Source organism: Ranitomeya imitator, chromosome 10 (genome assembly GCF_032444005.1).
Source record: "Ranitomeya imitator isolate aRanImi1 chromosome 10, aRanImi1.pri, whole genome shotgun sequence".
In the NCBI taxonomy this organism is placed as follows: domain Eukaryota; kingdom Metazoa; phylum Chordata; class Amphibia; order Anura; family Dendrobatidae; genus Ranitomeya; species Ranitomeya imitator.
Genome location: NC_091291.1, coordinates 29,118,145 through 29,137,138, shown reverse-complemented (window position 1 = coordinate 29,137,138; position 18,994 = coordinate 29,118,145). Strand labels below are relative to the sequence as shown.

Here is an 18,994-nt window from a genome sequence, read left to right as displayed (position 1 = left end):
CATTATGCTGATTTCAAAAATCAATATTCCAAAAAGCGTCCGGAAAAAATTAAACAAGCACGTGTATGAAATTTTCGAAATCTCACTTTGCTGGTACTGTAAAATTCATCGTTTTTACCACGAAAAAAAAAATCCAGCCCCAAAAAAATCGAACGTGTGAACATGCCCTAAACTTTAGGGTATGTTCATACATTTGCTTTTTTGGGGGCTGGATTTTTTTTTTAACTTTATGGCCTAAAGTTAAGCATTTGCAACAGACATTTCCGCACTAAAACTGTATCTCTAGGCAGGAAAAATGCCGTTTAAAATTCATGCCTTTATGTGATTTTTTTTTCCTCATTCAATTGAATGGGTGAAAAATGCAACAAAAATGAAAAAAAAATTGAACTGTTTCAAATCTAAAAGGAAAAAAAAATATATGTGTGAGATTTATGAAATCTCAACTGGTACTGTGAAAAATCTGTGTGAACAAGCCCTTAGCATTTCCAAGTTTCTGGGGAACCAACACTCACATCCAGGTTACCCAAAATGTTTTTTTTCTAAAATGTTCTAATATTTATGTTTGTCATTATGCAAATTCTTTATTGGAAAGTTAAAAAAAAAAAAAAAATTCAACCCTAAAAATACCCAAATTCTTGATTCTCGCCCATCACGCACTTTTCTCCTTCTTCTAGTTCTAGTGGTTCTACCAAAGAAGCCCCTACTGGTGGGACTGTGAATAACCGCATGAAACGCAAACTGTACTCAGCAGTGCCGGGACGCACCTTTGTGGTCACCAAACCTTACCAATCCCAGGGCGAAGGAGAAATCTCGCTCAGCAAAGGAGAAAAGGTCAAAGGTAAAAGTTTTGTGTTTTATATTTTGGTTTAACTACATCCTGAACTTTGTGGAAGAACCAGACTACCTGGGTTAGGATTAGTGATGCCAGCAACCGTGTATTTAAAGGGAATTTTTTAATCTGTAAAAATCGGGGTTGGTCGGATAGAGCTTGTAAAAACAAGCAATTTTGCAATTTGCTGCTTGTTAAAATTTGCAACCATTCTAGAGATATTAACACGGTTGCAGGAGATGTGCTATGCTCAGATCATGTCTCTTTATGGTCGGACACGACCATTACACAGCACACAGCAGAGACATTTATAAGATTATCTCAGCACAGGAACATTTTTTTTAAACACATCCAATTGTGTAACTTATTATTATTAAAAGATGTATTGATTAAAATGTTGATTATAATTAACTTTGATTATGGGAAAATCCCTTTAAGCGTCTGCTACACAGCCTGAAGTGCTGGATGGTTAACTTGATCCTATAGCCAGACCTAAGCACAGCTTTACCATTACTGTTACTTTTCCGCTTCTGGTCCTGCAGTGCAATAAATTCAACCTCTATTTGGCAGCGCGCGTCGGGGTGCACATCAGGGTCTGCATCCTATTTGCTGTGTACACTAGCACAGCCGATGGTGCAGTGACAGAGGCAGAGCCCTACAGTCGAATATTTAAAAATATCATTAGACAACAAATGTCAGATATGTCAAAAACAGAGTAATGTGAGGCTTGTAAGCCAGTGCCGAACTACAAGTCCTATAATGATTTTCCAAGCGGCCATCATTGCTATAGTGTGACCTTGTTTATCATATGTTATAACACTGCCACCTGGTGGTAAATAGATTAACACTCTCCCAAATTACAGAGATTTTTACAGCAGTAGGATATCACTTACATTTTTCAGGATTGATATTCTTTTTTTTTTACTGGATAAAATTTTTATTATTGTGTTATTCTCTTATTTCTTTTTTCTTCCTTCTTTTTCTCTCTCATAATATTAAATGATTATTTGAAATAATTATATTTTCAATAAGCATAACATAACATTTTAATTTTAGCATATTATTATTATATTGGTAGTCCTACATTGCTACTACATTACTGGATTATTTATTATTATAATTTCCCTTGTTTTTTACTATCATTGGGAATGTGTTTTATTTTTTTTTACTTTTATAAAATTGCTATTTCATTAGATTAATATTTACTATTATAATTTTTTAAAAATAATGAATCATTTTGTTATTATTACTATTAGTATTTTCTAAATATTAGATGACTTACTATTGTAATTATTATTTTTTTCTTTTATTGATATGTTTATTTTTTACTATTACTATATTGTTATATTAGATTTATATTTTTAATTATTTTTTTTTGCAGTTATTACTGATGATTTTTTTTTGCTATTTTAGTGTCACTATATTAGAATAATATTTACCATTATAATTCGTTTTTTACTGATATTATTGAATCTTATTATTATATCTTTATATTAGATTATTTACTATTATAATTATTATTATTATTATTATTATTATTATTATTATCTGATATTAGATTATTTAATATTATAGTTTTTTTTACTATTATTGATGGTGTGTTTATTTTTTGCTATTACTATATTGCTAAATTATTAGATTAATATTTACTCCTATATATTTAGTTTTTTTTTATTACTATTATTAGTGAATATTGATTGCTGTTATTATATTGCTATATTATTAGATTAATAGTTACTTTATATATTTATTTATTATTATTATTATTATTAGTGATTGTTGTTTACTGTTATTATATTGCTATATTAGATTAATATATAATCTATTTATATATTTATTTTTTTAATTACTATTATTAGTGATTGTTGTTTACTGTTATTATATTGCTATATTATTAGATAAATATTTACTCATATTTTTTATTAGATAAATATGTACTAATATTTTTAATTACTATTATTAATGATTGTTGCTTATTGTTATTATATTGCTATATTATTAGATTCATATTTACTCTTACATATTATATATTTATTTTTTAATTACTAATATTAATGATTGTTGTTTACTGTTATTATAGTGCTACATTTTTTAGATTTATATTTACTATTATAATTCGTTTTTTACTATTATTGTTAGATCATTATGTACGATTTACATTCATATTATTTTTATTATTATAAATGCAATAACAACAACACTAATAATATTAATAATAACAATTTTAGTATTCTTATATAATAGTGTCATGACTAATATTTTAACCCTAATACTCCCCTCGCTGAGTCTCGTCCAATTATTACTGTTTATTTTTCATTCTCTTTTCATTCTTTTCTATTTCTTGTTCTGTTTTTTTTCTCTGTTATTTATTTCTGTCTTTTCGGATGAGAACCTCAGGACTGCCATGTCCAGTTTGACCCTCAATAACCACAACCGCCACAGTCCAAAATGGCGATGGGCTATGGCTTGTTACATCTCTCCTCACCTGTAAAATCCCCAGAGATTGCAACCTGTAAATTAATATGATAATGATAGTAATGATTACTGTCATTTAATAATAAAACAATAAACATACGGTAATTAAACCAATATAGATGATAGATAAAATGACAAAAATATATAAAGAGGAGGAGAGACGGAGAAAGAGACAAATAGATCGACAGATTCAGGGGAGAGAAACCCAAACCCAAGAAACATAGTGGAGGCCATTGTCCATGATGATTGGGCTAAGATTTCTCATGTCTGCAGCAGGTTATAACAGCCAGAGAGCACTAGTGATGAGCAAACCTGCTGGGATAAGGTTATCCTCCAAGCTCGGGAGCTAACCGAGTGTCTTCGGCGTGCTCGGAAAATATGTTCGCGTCCCCACGGTAGAACCTGCCGGTAGAGATTCTTCTTGCCATGTTGGTTACCACTTACTATATTTTTTTTTTCCCTATTCTTGACCAAAGCCTGTTTTTTGCTTGATAACATTTTCCCTATTCTTGACCAAAGCCTGTTTTTTGCTTGATAACATTTTCCCTATTCTTGACCAAAGCCTGTTTTTTGCTTGATAACATGTTGCATTTACAAGGAATCTTGTGTTTTTCTCAGTTCTGAGCGTGGGAGAAGGAGGATTCTGGGAAGGAAACGCCCGAGGTCGCACCGGCTGGTTCCCTTCAGACTGCGTGGAGGAAATCCCTACTAAACCGCAGGAAGGAAAACAAGGTACGGTAGTGACGAGGTCTTCTCCGCAGGATGGTTTTCAGAAAAAAAACCTACATTTTTCTTTTGCTGTATTGTATTTTATTTATTTCATGAGAAGCTAAAAAATAATCTTAACAAAATACATGAGAAGTCCCAAGTTCGCAATGGGGATTCGCAGTGATGGAGAGCAAAAAGCAGCGGTCTACATGGAAGCTTATGGTCAGGCAGATTGCGGGGAACCACAATGCTTGCCATTCAATCTCTGACAATGTCATTTAAGTGTAGCAGTTGGGTCAGAAGACCCTTCTAGAGCTCATTGTCCTCCTCCAAACCCATAATGTATGCTGATGAGAAGCCTGCTTCAAGTTTCAGATTGATTTTTTTTCCTGTGGTAGTGTCTCTTTCAGTAATATAGGCAGAATGTGAGCTCTGTGTGTCTCCCAGAAATATAGGCTGGATGTGAGCTGTGTCTCTTCCGGTAATATAGGCTGGATGTGAGCTCTGTGTGTCTCTCCCAGTAATATATTCAGGATGTGAGCTGTGTCTCTTCCAGTAATATAGGCTGGATGTGAGCTATGTGTGTCTCTCCCAGTAATATAGGCTGGATATGAGCTCTATGTGTCTCTCCCAGTAATATAGGCTGGATGTGAGCTCTGTGTGTCTCTCCCAGTAATATTGGCTGGATGTGAGCTCTGTGTGTCTCCCAGAAATATAGGCTGGATGTGAGCTGTGTCTCTTCCAGTAATATAGGCTGGATGTGAGCTCTGTGTGTCTCTCCCAGTAATATAGGCTGAATGTGAGTTGTGTCTCTTCCAGTAATATTGGCTGCCTGTGAGCTCTGTGTGTCTCTTCCAGTAATATAGGCTGGATGTGAGCTGTGTGTGTCTCTTCCAGTAATATAGGATGGATGTGAGCTCTGTGTGTCTCCCAGTAATATAGGCTGGATGTGTGCTCTGTGTATCTCTCCCAGTAATATAGGCTGGATGTGAGCTGTGTGTCTCTCCCAGTAATATAGGCTGGATGTGAGCTCTGTGTGTCTCCCAGTAATATAGTCTGGATGTGAGCTCTGTGTGTCTCTCCCAGTAATATAGGATGGATGTGAGCTCTGTGTGTCTCTTCCAGTAATATAATCTGGATGTGAGCTGTGTGTGTCTCTTCCAGTAATATAGGCTGGATGTGAGCTTTGTGTCTCTCCCAGCAATATAGGCTGGATGTGAGCTCTGTTTGTCTCTCCCAGTAATATAGGCTGGATGTGAGCTCTGTGTGTCTCCCAGTAATATAGTCTGGATGTGAGCTCTGTGTGTCTCTCCCAGTAATATAGGATGGATGTGAGCTCTGTGTGTCTCTTCCAGTAATATAATCTGGATGTGAGCTGTGTGTGTCTCTTCCAGTAATATAGGCTGGATGTGAGCTTTGTGTCTCTCCCAGCAATATAGGCTGGATGTGAGCTCTGTTTGTCTCTCCCAGTAATATAGGCTGGATGTGAGCTGTGTGTCTCTTCCAGTAATATAGGCTGTATGTGAGCTCTGTGTGTCTCCCAGTAATATAGGCTGGATGTGAGCTCTGTGTGTCTCTCCCAGTAATATAGGCTGGATGTGAGCTCTGTGTGCCTCTCCCAGTAATATAGGATGGATGTGAGCTGTGTGTGCCTCCCAATAATATAGGCTGGATGTGAGCTGTGTGTGTGTCTCCCAGTAATATAGGTTGGATGTGAGCTCTGTGTGTCTCCCAGTAATATAGGCTGGATGTGTGCTCTGTGTGTCTCCCAGTAATATAGGCTGGATGTGAGCTTTGTGTGTCTCCCAGTAATATAGGCTGGATGTGAGCTTTGTGTGTCTCCCAGTAATATAGGCTGGATGTGTGTTCTGTGTGACTCCCAGTAATATAAGCTGGATGTGAGCTTTGTGTGTCTCCCAGTAATATAGGGTGGATGTGAGCTTTGTGTGTCTACCAGTAATATAGGCTGGATGTGTGTTCTGTGTGTCTCCCAGTAATATAGGCTGGATGTGAGCTCTGTGTGTCTCCCAGCAATATAGGCTGGATGTGAGCTCTGTGCGTCTCTCCCAGTAATATAGACTGGTGTTGTGAATTCTGTGGCAGAGCTCCCTCCTGTGGTCACAAGTGGTACTTCGGCTGATTCTCTCTATGAGCTTCCGTTGGTGGAGGAGAGTGGTACTGCGGCTTCTGAGTTTCCTTCTTTAGGTGATGTGGTGAAGTCGTTAGGTGCTGCTCTATTTAACTCCACCTAGTGCTTTGATCCTGGCCTCCAGTCAATGTTCTAGTATTGGACTTGCTTCCTCCTGGATCGTTCCTGTGGCCTGCTGCTCTGCATAGCTAAGTTCCGCTTTTGTTATTTTGTTTGCTGTTTTTTTCTGTCCAGCTTGCTTATTTGGTTTTTCTTGCTTGCTTGAAGCTCTGGGACGCAGAGGGTGTACCTCCGTGCCGTTAGTCGGTACGGAGGGTCTTTTTGCCCCCTTTGTGTGGTTGTTTGTAGGGTTTTGTGTTGACCGCAAAGTTACCTTTCCTATCCTCGCTCTGTTCAGAAAGTCGGGCCTCACTTTGCTAAATCTATTTCATCTCTACGTTTGTCTTTTCATCTTAACTCACAGTCATTATATGTGGGGGCTGCCTTTTCCTTTGGGGTATTTCTCTGAGGCAAGGTAGGCTTATTTTCTATCTTCAGGCTAGCTAGTTTCTCAGGCTGTGCCGAGTTGCATAGGGAGCGTTAGGCGCAATCCACGGCTGCCTCTAGTGTGGTTGGAGAGGATTAGGGATTGCGGTCAGCAGAGTTCCCACGTCTCAGAGCTCGTTCTATGTTTTTGGGTTATTGTCAGGTCACTGTATGTGCTCTGACTTTTATGTCCATTGTGGTACTGAATTACCTAATCATAACAGTACTGGAGGCCCAAAGTACCAATGATTCTCAATAGAGGGAAAAAAGAAGTTCTGAGACCATTTTTTTTTATCTGCACTGTGTTTTGCCTTTTTTTTCCCCTAGACATTTGGGTGGTTCAGGACACAGGTGTAGCGATGGACATTAAAGGTCTGTCTTCATGTGTGGATCAGCTCACGGCAAGAGTACAAAATATTCAAGACTTTGTGGTTCAGAATTCTATGTTAGAACCAAGAATTCCTATTCCTGATTTTTGGAGATAGAACTAAATTTCTGAGTTTCAAAAATAATTGTAAACTATTTCTGGCTTTGAAACCTCGCTCCTCTGGTGACCCAGTTCAACAAGTTAGGATCATTATTTCTTTTTTACGTGGCGACCCTCAGGACTGGGCATTTTCTCTTGCGCCAGGAGATCCTGCATTAAGTAATATTGATGCGTTTTTCCTGGCGCTCGGATTGCTGTACGATGAACCTAATTCAGTGGATCAGGCAGAAAAAAATTTGCTGGCTCTGTGTCAGGGTCAGGATGAGATAGAGGTATATTGTCAGAAATTTAGAAAGTGGTCCGTACTCACTCAATGGAATGAAGGTGCGCTCGCAGCTATTTTCAGAAAGGGTCTCTCTGAAGCCCTTAAGGATGTCATGGTGGGATTTCCTATGCCTGCTGGTCTGAATGAGTCTATGTCTTTGGCCATTCAGATCGGTCGACGCTTGCGTGAGCGTAAATCTGTGCACCATTTGGCGGTATTATCTGAGCATAAACCTGAGCCTATGCAGTGCGATAGGACTTTGACCAGAGTTGAACGGCAAGAACACAGAATGGGCTGTGTTTCTACTGTGGTGATTCCACTCAGGCTATCTCTGATTGTCCTAAGCGCACTAAGCGGTTCGCTAGGTCTGCCACCATTGGTACGGTACAGTCATAATTTCTTTTGTCCGTTACCTTGATCTGCTCTTTGTCATCTTATTCTGTCATGGCATTTGTGGATTCAGGCACTGCCCTGAATTTGATGGACTTGGAGTATGCTAGGCGTTGTGGGTTTTTTTTGGAGCCCTTGCAGTGTCCTATTCCATTGAGAGGAATTGATGCTACGCCTTTGGCCAAGAATAAGCCTCAGTACTGGACCCAGCTTACCATGTGCATGGCTCCTGCACATCAGAAGGTTATTCGCTTTCTGGTGTTGCATAATCTGCATGATGTGGTCGTGTTGGGGTTGCCATGGCTACAAGTCCATAATCCAGTATTAGATTGGAAATCCATGTCTGTGTCCAGCTGGGGTTGTCAGGGGGTACATGGTGATGTCCCATTTCTGTCTATTTCGTCATCCACCCCTTCTGAGGTTCCAGAGTTCTTGTCTGATTACCGGGATGTATTTGATGAGCCCAAGTCCGATACCCTGCCTCCGCATAGGGATTGTGATTGTGCTATCGATTTGATTCCTGGTAGTAAATTCCCAAAAGGTCGACTGTTTAATTTATCTGTGCCTGAGCACGCCGCTATGCGGAGTTACGTGAAGGAGTCCTTGGAGAAAGGGCATATTCGCCCGTCATCGTCGCCATTAGGAGCAGGGTTCTTTTTTGTGGCCAAGAAGGATGGTTCGCTGAGACCTTGTATAGATTACCGCCTTCTAAATAAGATCACGGTTAAATTTCAGTACCCCTTGCCGTTGTTATCTGATTTGTTTGCTCGGATTAAGGGGGCTAGTTGGTTCACCAAGATAGATCTTCGTGGTGCGTATAATCTTGTGCGTATTAAGCGAGGCGATGAATGGAAAACTGCATTTAATACGCCCGAGGGTCATTTTGAGTATCTCGTGATGCCATTTGGACTTGCGAATGCTCCATCAGTGTTTCAGTCCTTTATGCATGACATCTTCCGAGAGTACCTAGATAAATTCCTGATTGTATACTTGGATGATATTTTGATCTTCTCGGATGATTGGGAGTCTCATGTGAAGCAGGTCAGAACGGTGTTTCAGGTCCTGCGTGCTAATTCTTTGTTTGTGAAGGGATCAAAGTGTCTCTTTGGTGTTCAGAAGGTTTCATTTTTGGGGTTCATTTTTTCCCCTTCTACTATCGAGATGGACCCTGTTAAGGTCCAAGCCATCCATGATTGCACTCAGCCGACATCTCTGAAAAGTCTGCAAAAGTTCCTGGGCTTTGCTAATTTTTATCGTCGCTTCATCTGCAATTTTTCTAGTATTGCTAAACCATTGACCGATTTGACCAAGAAGGGTGCTGATGTGGTCAATTGGTCTTCTGCTGCTGTGGAAGCTTTTCAAGAGTTGAAGCATCGTTTATCTTCTGCCCCTGTGTTGTGTCAACCAGATGTTTCGCTTCCGTTCCAGGTCGAGGTTGATGCTTCTGAAATTGGAGCGGGGGCTGTTTTGTCGCAGAGAAGTTCTGATTGCTCGGTGATGAAACCATGAGCCTTCTTTTCCAGGAAGTTTTCGCCTGCTGAGCGAAATTATGATGTTGGCAATCGAGAATTGCTGGCCATAAAGTTGGCATTCGAGGAGTGGCGTCATCGGCTTGAAGGAGCTAAGCATCGCGTGGTGGTTTTGACTGATCATAAGAACTTGACTTATCTCGAGTCTGCCAAGCGGTTGAATCCTAGACAGGCTCGTTGGTCGCTGTTTTTTGCCCATTTTGACTTTGTGGTTTCGTACCTTCCGGGCTCTAAAAATGTGAAGGCGGATGCCCTGTCCAGGAGTTTTGTGCCCGACTCTCCGGGTTTGCCTGAGCCGGCGTGTATTCTCAAAGAGGGAGTAATTGTGTCTGCCATCTCCCCTGATTTGCGGCGAGTGCTGCAAAAATTTCAGGCTAATAAACCTGATCGTTGTCCAGCGGAGAAACTGTTTGTCCCTGATAGGTGGACAAATAAAGTTATCTCTGAGGTTCATTGTTCGGTGTTGGCTGGTCATCCTGGAATCTTTGGTACCAGAGAGTTAGTGGCTAGATCCTTTTGGTGGCCATCTCTGTCGCGGGATGAGCGTTCTTTTGTGCAGTCCTGTGGGATTTGTGCTCGGGCTAAGCCCTGCTGTTCTCGTGCCAGTGGGTTGCTTTTGCCCTTGCCGGTCCCGAAGAGGCCTTGGACACATATCTCTATGGATTTTATTTCAGATCTTCCCGTCTCTCAAAAAATGTCAGTCATTTGGGTGGTTTGTGATCGCTTCTCTAAGATGGTCCATTTGGTACCCTTGTCTAAATTATCTTCCTCCTCTGATTTGGTGCCATTGTTCTTCCAGCATGTGGTTCGTTTACATGGCATTCCAGAGAATATCGTTTCTGACAGAGGTTCCCAGTTTGTTTCGAGGTTTTGGCGAGCCTTTTGTGCTAGGATGGGCATTAACTTGTCTTTTTCCTCGGCTTTCCATCCTCAGACTAATGGCCAGACCGAACGAACCAATCAGACCTTGGAAACATATCTGAGATGCTTTGTTTCTGCTGATCAGGATGACTGGGTGTCCTTTTTGCCTTTGGCTGAGTTCGCCCTTAATAATCGGGCCAGCTCGGCTACCTTGGTTTCGCCGTTTTTCTGCAACTCTGGGTTCCATCCTCGTTTCTCTTCAGGGCAGGTTGAGTCTTCGGACTGTCCTGGTGTGGATACTGTGGTGGACAGGTTGCAGCAGATTTGGACTCATGTAGTGGACAATTTGACCTTGTCCCAGGAGAAGGCTCAACGTTTCGCTAATCGCAGACGCTGTGTGGGTCCCCGACTTCGTGTTGGGGATTTGGTTTGGTTGTCTTCTCGTCATATTCCTATGAAGGTTTCCTCTCCTAAGTTTAAACCTCGTTTCATTGGTCCGTATAGGATTTCTGAGGTTCATAATCCTGTGTCTTTTTGTTTGACCCTTCCAGATTCTTTTTCCATCCATAACGTATTCCATAGGTCATTGTTGCGGAGATACGTCGCACCTATGGTTCCATCTGTTGATCCTCCTGCCCCGGTTTTGGTGGAGGGGGAGTTGGAGTATATTGTGGAGAAGATTTTGGATTCTCGTGTTTCAAGACGGAAACTCCAGTATCTGGTTAAGTGGAAGGGTTATGCTCAGGAAGATAATTCCTGGGTCTTTGCCTCTGATGTCCATGCTCCCGATCTTGTTCGTGCCTTTCATATGGCTCATCCTGGTCGTCCTGGGGGCTCTGGTGAGGGTTCGGTGACCCCTCCTCAAGGGGGGGGGTACTGTTGTGAATTCTGTGGCAGAGCTCCCTCCTGTGGTCACAAGTGGTACTTCGGCTGATTCTCTCTATGAGCTTCCGTTGGTGGAGGAGAGTGGTACTGCGGCTTCTGAGTTTCCTTCCTCAGGTGATGTGGTGAAGTCGTTAGGTGCTGCTCTATTTAACTCCACCTAGTGCTTTGATCCTGGCCTCCAGTCAATGTTCTAGTATTGGACTTGCTTCCTCCTGGATCGTTCCTGTGGCCTGCTGCTCTGCATAGCTAAGTTCCGCTTTTGTTATTTTGTTTGCTGTTTTTTTCTGTCCAGCTTGCTTATTTGGTTTTTCTTGCTTGCTGGAAGCTCTGGGACGCAGAGGGTGTACCTCCGTGCCGTTAGTCGGTACGGAGGGTCTTTTTGCCCCCTTTGCGTGGTTGTTTGTAGGGTTTTGTGTTGACTGCAAAGTTACCTTTCCTATCCTCGCTCTGTTCAGAAAGTCGGGCCTCACTTTGCTAAATCTATTTCATCTCTACGTTTGTCTTTTCATCTTAACTCACAGTCATTATATGTGGGGGCTGCCTTTTCCTTTGGGGTATTTCTCTGAGGCAAGGTAGGCTTATTTTCTATCTTCAGGCTAGCTAGTTTCTCAGGCTGTGCCGAGTTGCATAGGGAGCGTTAGGCGCAATCCACGGCTGCCTCTAGTGTGGTTGGAGAGGATTAGGGATTGCGGTCAGCAGAGTTCCCACGTCTCAGAGCTCGTTCTATGTTTTTGGGTTATTGTCAGGTCACTGTATGTGCTCTGACTTCTATGTCCATTGTGGTACTGAATTACCTAATCATAACAGACTGGATGTGAGCTCTGTGTGTCTCTCCCAGTAATATAGGCTGGATGTTAGCTATGTGTGTGTCTCCCAGTAGTATAGGATGGATGCGAGCTCTGTGTGTGTCTCCCAGTAATATTGGCTGGATATGAGCTCTGTGTGTCTCCCAGTAATATAGGCTGGATGTGAGTTTTGTGTGTCTCTCCCAGTAATATAGGCTGGATGTGAGCTCTGTGTCTCTCCCAGTAATGCAGGCTGGATGTGAGCTCTGTGTGTCTCCCAGTAATATAGGCTGGATGTGAGCTCTGTGTGTCTCTCCCAGTAATATAGGCTGAATGTGAGCTTTGTGTGTCTCTCCCAGTAATATAGGCTGGATGTGAGCTCTGTGTCTCTCCCAGTAATGCAGGCTGGATGTGAGCTCTGTGTGTCTCCCAGTAATATAGGCAGGATGTGAGCTCTGTGTGTCTCTCCCAGTAATATAGGCTGGATGTGAGCTCTGTATGTCTTTCCCAGTAATATAGGCTGGATGTGACCTCTGTGTGTCTCCCAGTAATATAGGCTGGATGTGAGCTCTGTGTGTCTCTCCCAGTAGTATAGGATGGATGTGAGCTCTGTGTGTCTCCCAGTAATATTGGGTGGATGTGGGCTCTGAGTGTCTCTCCCAGTAATATAGGCTGGATGTGAGTTCTGTGTGTCTCCCAGTAATATAGGCTGGATGTGTGCTCTTTGTGTCTCTCCTAGTAGTATAGGATGGATGTGAGCTGTGTGTGTCTCCCAGTAATATAGGCTGTATGTGAGCTCTGTGTGTCTCCCAGTAATATAGGCTGGATGTGAGCTCTGTGTGTCTCTCCCAGTAGTATAGGATGGATGTGAGCTCTGTGTGTCTCCCAGTAATATAGGCTGGATGTGAGCTCTGTGTGTCTCTCCCAGTAGTATAGGATGGATGTGAGCTTTGTGTGTCTCCCAGTAATATAGGCTGTGTGTGAGCTCTGTGTGTCTCCCAGTAATATTGGCTGGATGTGAGGTATGTGTGTCTCTCCCAGTAATATAGGCTGGATGTGAGTTTTGTGTGTCTCTCCAAGTAATATAGGCTGGATGTGAGCTCTGTGTCTCTCCCAGTAATATAGGCTGGATTTAAGCTGTGTGTCTCCCAGTAATATAGGCTGGATGTGAGCTCTGTGTGTCCCTCAGTAATATAGGCTGGATGTGAGCTCTGTGTGTCTCTCCCAGTAGTATAGGATGGATGTGAGCTCTGTGTGTCTCCCAGTAATATAGGCTGTATGTGAGCTCTGTGTGTCTCCCAGTAATATTGGCTGGATGTGAAGTATATGTGTCTCTCACAGTAATATAGGCTGGATGTGAGCTTTGTGGGTCTCCCAGTAATATAGGCTGGATGTGAGTTTTGTGTGTCTCTCCAAGTAATATAGGCTGGATGTTAGCTCTGTGTCTCTCCCAGTAATATAGGCTCGATTTGAGCTGTGTGTCTCCCAGTAATATAGGCTGGATGTGAGCTCTGTGTGTCTCTCCCAGTAGTATAGGCTGGATGTGAGCTCTGTGTGTCTCCCAGTAATATAGGCTGGATGTGAGCTCTGTGTCTCTCCCAGTAATATAGGCTGGATGTGGGCTGTGTGTCTCTCCCAGTAATATAGGCTGGATGTGAGCTCTGTGTGTCTCTCCCAGTAATATAGGCTGAATGTGAGCTCTGTGTCTTTCCCAGTAATATAGACTGGATGTGACTTCTGTGTGTCTCCCAGTAATATAGGCAGGATGTGAGGTCTGTGTCTCTCCCAGTAATATAGTCTGGATGTCAGCTCTGTGTATCTCTTCCAGTAATATAGGCTAGATGTGAGCTCTGTATGTCTTTCCCAGTAATATAGGCTGGATGTGAGCTGTGTCTCTCCCAGTAATATAGGCTGGATGTGAGCTGTGTGTCTCTCCCAGTAATATAAGCTGGATGTGAGCTGTGTGTGTCTCTCCCAGTAATATAGACTGGATGTGAGCTCTGTATGTCTTTCCCAGTAATATAGGCTGGATGTGAGCTGTGTCTCTCCCAGTAATATAGGCTGGATGTGAGCTGTGTGTCTCTCCCAGTAATATAAGCTGGATGTGAGGTCTGTGTGTCTCACCCAGTAATATAGGCTGGATGTGAGCTCTGTGGGTCTCTCCCAGTAATATAGGCTGGATGTGAGCTGTGTCTCTCCCAGTAATATAGGCTGGATGTGAGCTCTGTGTGTCTCCCAGTAATATAGGCTGGATGTGAGCTCTGTGTCTCTCCCAGTAATATAGACTGGATGTAAGGTCTGTGTGTCTCCCAGTAATATAGGCTGGATGTGAAGTCTCTGTGTGTCTCCCAGTAACATAGGCTGGATGTGAGCTCTGTGTGTCTCTCCCAGTAATATAGGCTGGATGTGAGCTCTGTGTGTCTCCCAGTAATATAGGCTGGATGTGAGGTCTCTGTGTGTCTCCCAGTAATATAGGCTGGATGTGAGCTCTGTGTGTCTCCCAGTAATATAGGCTGGATGTGAGCTCTGTGTGTCTCTCCCAGTAGTATAGGATGGATGTGAGCTCTGTGTGTCTCCCAGTAATATAGGCTGGATGTGAGCTCTGTGTGTCTCTCCCAGTAGTATAGGATGGATGTGAGCTTTGTGTGTCTCCCAGTAATATAGGCTGTGTGTGAGCTCTGTGTGTCTCCCAGTAATATTGGCTGGATGTGAGGTATGTGTGTCTCTCCCAGTAATATAGGCTGGATGTGAGTTTTGTGTGTCTCTCCAAGTAATATAGGCTAGATGTGAGCTCTGTGTCTCTCCCAGTAATATAGGCTGGATTTAATCTGTGTGTCTCCCAGTAATATAGGCTGGATGTGAGCTCTGTGTGTCCCTCAGTAATATAGGCTGGATGTGAGCTCTGTGTGTCTCTCCCAGTAGTATAGGATGGATGTGAGCTCTGTGTGTCTCCCAGTAATATAGGCTGTATGTGAGCTCTGTGTGTCTCCCAGTAATATTGGCTGGATGTGAAGTATATGTGTCTCTCACAGTAATATAGGCTGGATGTGAGCTTTGTGGGTCTCCCAGTAATATAGGCTGGATGTGAGTTTTGTGTGTCTCTCCAAGTAATATAGGCTGGATGTTAGCTCTGTGTCTCTCCCAGTAATATAGGCTCGATTTGAGCTGTGTGTCTCCCAGTAATATAGGCTGGATGTGAGCTCTGTGTGTCTCTCCCAGTAGTATAGGCTGGATGTGAGCTCTGTGTGTCTCCCAGTAATATAGGCTGGATGTGAGCTCTGTGTCTCTCCCAGTAATATAGGCTGGATGTGGGCTGTGTGTCTCTCCCAGTAATATAGGCTGGATGTGAGCTCTGTGTGTCTCTCCCAGTAATATAGGCTGGATGTGAGCTCTGTGTCTTTCCCAGTAATATAGACTGGATGTGACTTCTGTGTGTCTCCCAGTAATATAGGCAGGATGTGAGCTCTGTGTGTCTCTCCCAGTAATATAGTCTGGATGTCAGCTCTGTGTATCTCTTCCAGTAATATAGGCTAGATGTGAGCTCTGTATGTCTTTCCCAGTAATATAGGCTGGATGTGAGCTGTGTCTCTCCCAGTAATATAGGCTGGATGTGAGCTGTGTGTCTCTCCCAGTAATATAAGCTGGATGTGAGCTGTGTGTGTCTCTCCCAGTAATATAGACTGGATGTGAGCTCTGTGTCTCTCCCAGTAATATAGATTGGATGTGAGGTCTGTGTGTCTCACCCAGTAATATAGGCTGGATGTGAGCTCTGTGGGTCTCTCCCAGTAATATAGGCTGGATGTGAGCTGTGTCTCTCCCAGTAATATAGGCTGGATGTGAGCTCTGTGTGTCTCCCAGTAATATAGGCTGGATGTGAGCTCTGTGTCTCTCTCAGTAATATAGACTGGATGTAAGGTCTGTGTGTCTCCCAGTAATATAGGCTGGATGTGAAGTCTCTGTGTGTCTCCCAGTAACATAGGCTGGATGTAAGCTCTGTGTGTCTCTCCCAGTAATATAGGCTGGATGTGAGCTCTGTGTGTCTCCCAGTAATATAGGCTGGATGTGAGGTCTCTGTGTATCTCCCAGTAATATAGGCTGGATGTGAGCTCTGTGTGTCTCTCCCAGTAATATAGGCTGGATGTGAGCTCTGTGTCTCTCCCAGTAATATAGGCTGGATGTGAGCTCTGTATGTCTCCCAGTAATATAGGCTGGATGTGAGCTGTGTCTCTCCTAGTAATATAGGCTGGATGTGAGCTCTGTGGGTCTCTCCCAGTAATATAGGCTGGATGTGAGCTGAGTCTCTCCCAGTAATATAGGCTGGATGTGAGCTCTGTGTGTCTCCCAGTAATATAGGCTGGATGTGAGCTCTGTGTCTCTCCCAGTAATATAGATTGGATGTGAGGTCTGTGTGTCTCACCCAGTAATATAGGCTGGATGTGAGCTCTGTGGGTCTCTCCCAGTAATATAGGCTGGATGTGAGCTGTGTCTCTCCCAGTAATATAGGCTGGATGTGAGCTCTGTGTGTCTCCCAGTAATATAGGCTGGATGTGAGCTCTGTGTCTCTCCCAGTAATATAGACTGGATGTAAGGTCTGTGTGTCTCCCAGTAATATAGGCTGGATGTGAAGTCTCTGTGTGTCTCCCAGTAACATAGGCTGGATGTGAGCTCTGTGTGTCTCTCCCAGTAATATAGGCTGGATGTGAGCTCTGTGTGTCTCCCAGTAATATAGGCTGGATGTGAGCTCTGTGTGTCTCCCAATAATATAGGCTGGATGTGAGCTCTGTGTGTCTCCCAGTAATATAGGCTAGATGTGAGCTCTGTGTGCTTCTCCCAGTAATATAGGCTTGATGTGAGATCTGTGTGTCTCTCCCAGTAATATAGGATGGATGTGAGCTCTGTGTGTCTCCCTGTAATATAGGCTGGATGTGAGGTCTGTGTGTCTTTCCCAGTAATATAGGCTGAATGTGAGCTCTGTGTCTCTCCCAGTAATATAGGCTGGATGTGAGGTCTGTGTGTCTCTCCCAGTAATATAGGATGGATGTGAGCTCTGTGTCTGTCCCAGTAATATAGGCTGGATGTGAGCTCTGTGTCTCCCAGTAATATAGTCTGGATGTGAGCTCTGTGTGTCTCTCCCAGTAATATAGGCTGGATGTGAGCTGTGTGTCTCTCAGTAATATGGGCTGGATGTGAGCTCTGTGTGTCTCTCCCTGTAATATAGGCTGGATGTGAGCTGTGTGTCTCCCAGTAATATAGGCTGGATGTGAGCTCTGTGTGTCTCTCCCTGTAATATAGGCTGGATGTGAGCTGTGTGTCTCCCAGTAATATAGGCTGGATGTGAGCTCTGTGTGTCTCCCAGTAATAGAGGCTGGATGTGAGCTGTGTGTCTGTCCCAGTAATATAGGCTGGATGTGAGCTCTGTGTCTCCCAGTAATATAGTCTGGATGTGAGCTCTGTGTGTCTCCCAGTAATATAGGCTGGATGTGAGCTGTGTGTCTCCCAGTAATATAGGCTGGATGTGAGCTCTGTGTGTCTCCCAGTAATATAGGCTGGATGTGAGCTCTGTGTGTCTCTCCCAGTAATATAGAATGGATGTGAGCTGTGTGTCTCCCAGTAATATAGGATGGATGTGAGCTGTGTGTCTCCCAGTAATATAGGCTGGATGTGAGCTCTGTGTATGTCTACGATGCTGCTGACTTCACTAGCTCTCAAATATCAGCACAGCTTCATACCTGGCATCTTTGTACTTCCATAAAACCCATTCACTCCCTAGGCTTCATAGAGGAAAGATACCATATATACTCGAGTATAAGCCGACCCCCCTAATTTTGCCACAAAAAACTGAGAAAACTTATTGACTCGAGTATAAGCCTAGGGTGGAAATGCAGCATCTACCGGTGAATTTAAAAAATAAAAATAGATCATTATTTCCCCATAGCTGTGCCATATAGTGCTCTGCACCGTTCATTATTGCCCCATAGCTGTGCCATATAGTGCTCTGCACCGTTCATTATTTCCCCATAGCTGTGCCATATAGTGCTCTGCACCATTCATTATTGCCCCATAGCTGTGCCATATAGTGCCCTGCACCGTTCATTATTTCCCCATAGCTGTGCCATATAGTGCTCTGCACCGTTCATTATTTCCCCATAGCTGTGCCATATAGTGCTCTGCACCGTTCATTATTTCCCCATAGCTGTGCCATATAGTGCTCTGCACCGTTCATTATTGCCCCATAGCTGTGCCATATAGTGCTCTGCAGCGTTCATACTGTCCCATAGCTGTGCCATATAGTGCTCTGCACCGTTCATACTGTCCCATAGCTGTGCCATATAGTGCTCTGCACCATTCATACTGCCCCATAGCTGTGCCATATAGTGCTCTGCACCGTTCATACTGCCCCATAGCTGTGCCATATAGTGCTCTGCAGCGTTCATACTGCCCCATAGCTGTGCCATATAGTGCTCTGCACCTTTCATACTGTCCCATAGCTGTGCCATATAGTGCTCTGCACCATTCATACTGCCCCATAGCTGTGCCATATAGTGCTCTGCACCGTTCATACTGTCCCATAGCTGTGCCATATAGTGCTCTGCACCGTTCATTATTGTCCCATAGCTGTGCCATATAGTGCTCTGCACCGTTCATTATTGCCCCATAGCTGTGCCATATAGTGCTCTGCACCGTTCATTATTGCCCCATAGCTGTGCCATATAGTGCTCTGCACCGTTCATTATTTCCCCATAGCTGTGCCATATAGTGCTCGGCACCGTTCATACTGCCCCATAGCTGTACCATATAGTGCTCTGCACCGTTCATATTTCCCCATAGCTGTGCCATATAGTGCTCTGCACCATTCATACTGCCCTATAGCTGTGCCATATAGTGCTCTGCACCGTTCATTATTGTCCCATAGCTGTGCCATATAGTGCTCTGCACCGTTCATTACTGCCCCATAGCTGTGCCATATAGTGCTCTGCACCGTTCATTATTGCCCCATAGCTGTGCCATATAGTGCTCTGCACCGTTCATTATTTCCCCATAGCTGTGCCATATAGTGCTCGGCACCGTTCATACTGCCCCATAGCTGTGCCATATAGTGCTCTGCA

The 18,994-nt window shown here is 43.3% G+C and overlaps 1 protein-coding gene across 1 annotated transcript in view; it reads left to right on the top strand.

Moving 5' to 3' along the window:
* The window catches only part of SHANK1 (SH3 and multiple ankyrin repeat domains 1), a 502,441-nt gene that overhangs the window by 268,387 nt on the left and 215,060 nt on the right, over nucleotides 1–18,994 (top strand). Inside the window, exons 12-13 of the mRNA XM_069742951.1 lie at nucleotides 675–838; nucleotides 3,923–4,036. Of these exons, the coding sequence (XP_069599052.1) occupies nucleotides 675–838; nucleotides 3,923–4,036 (278 nt within the window). The remainder of the gene's footprint in view (nucleotides 1–674; nucleotides 839–3,922; nucleotides 4,037–18,994) is intronic.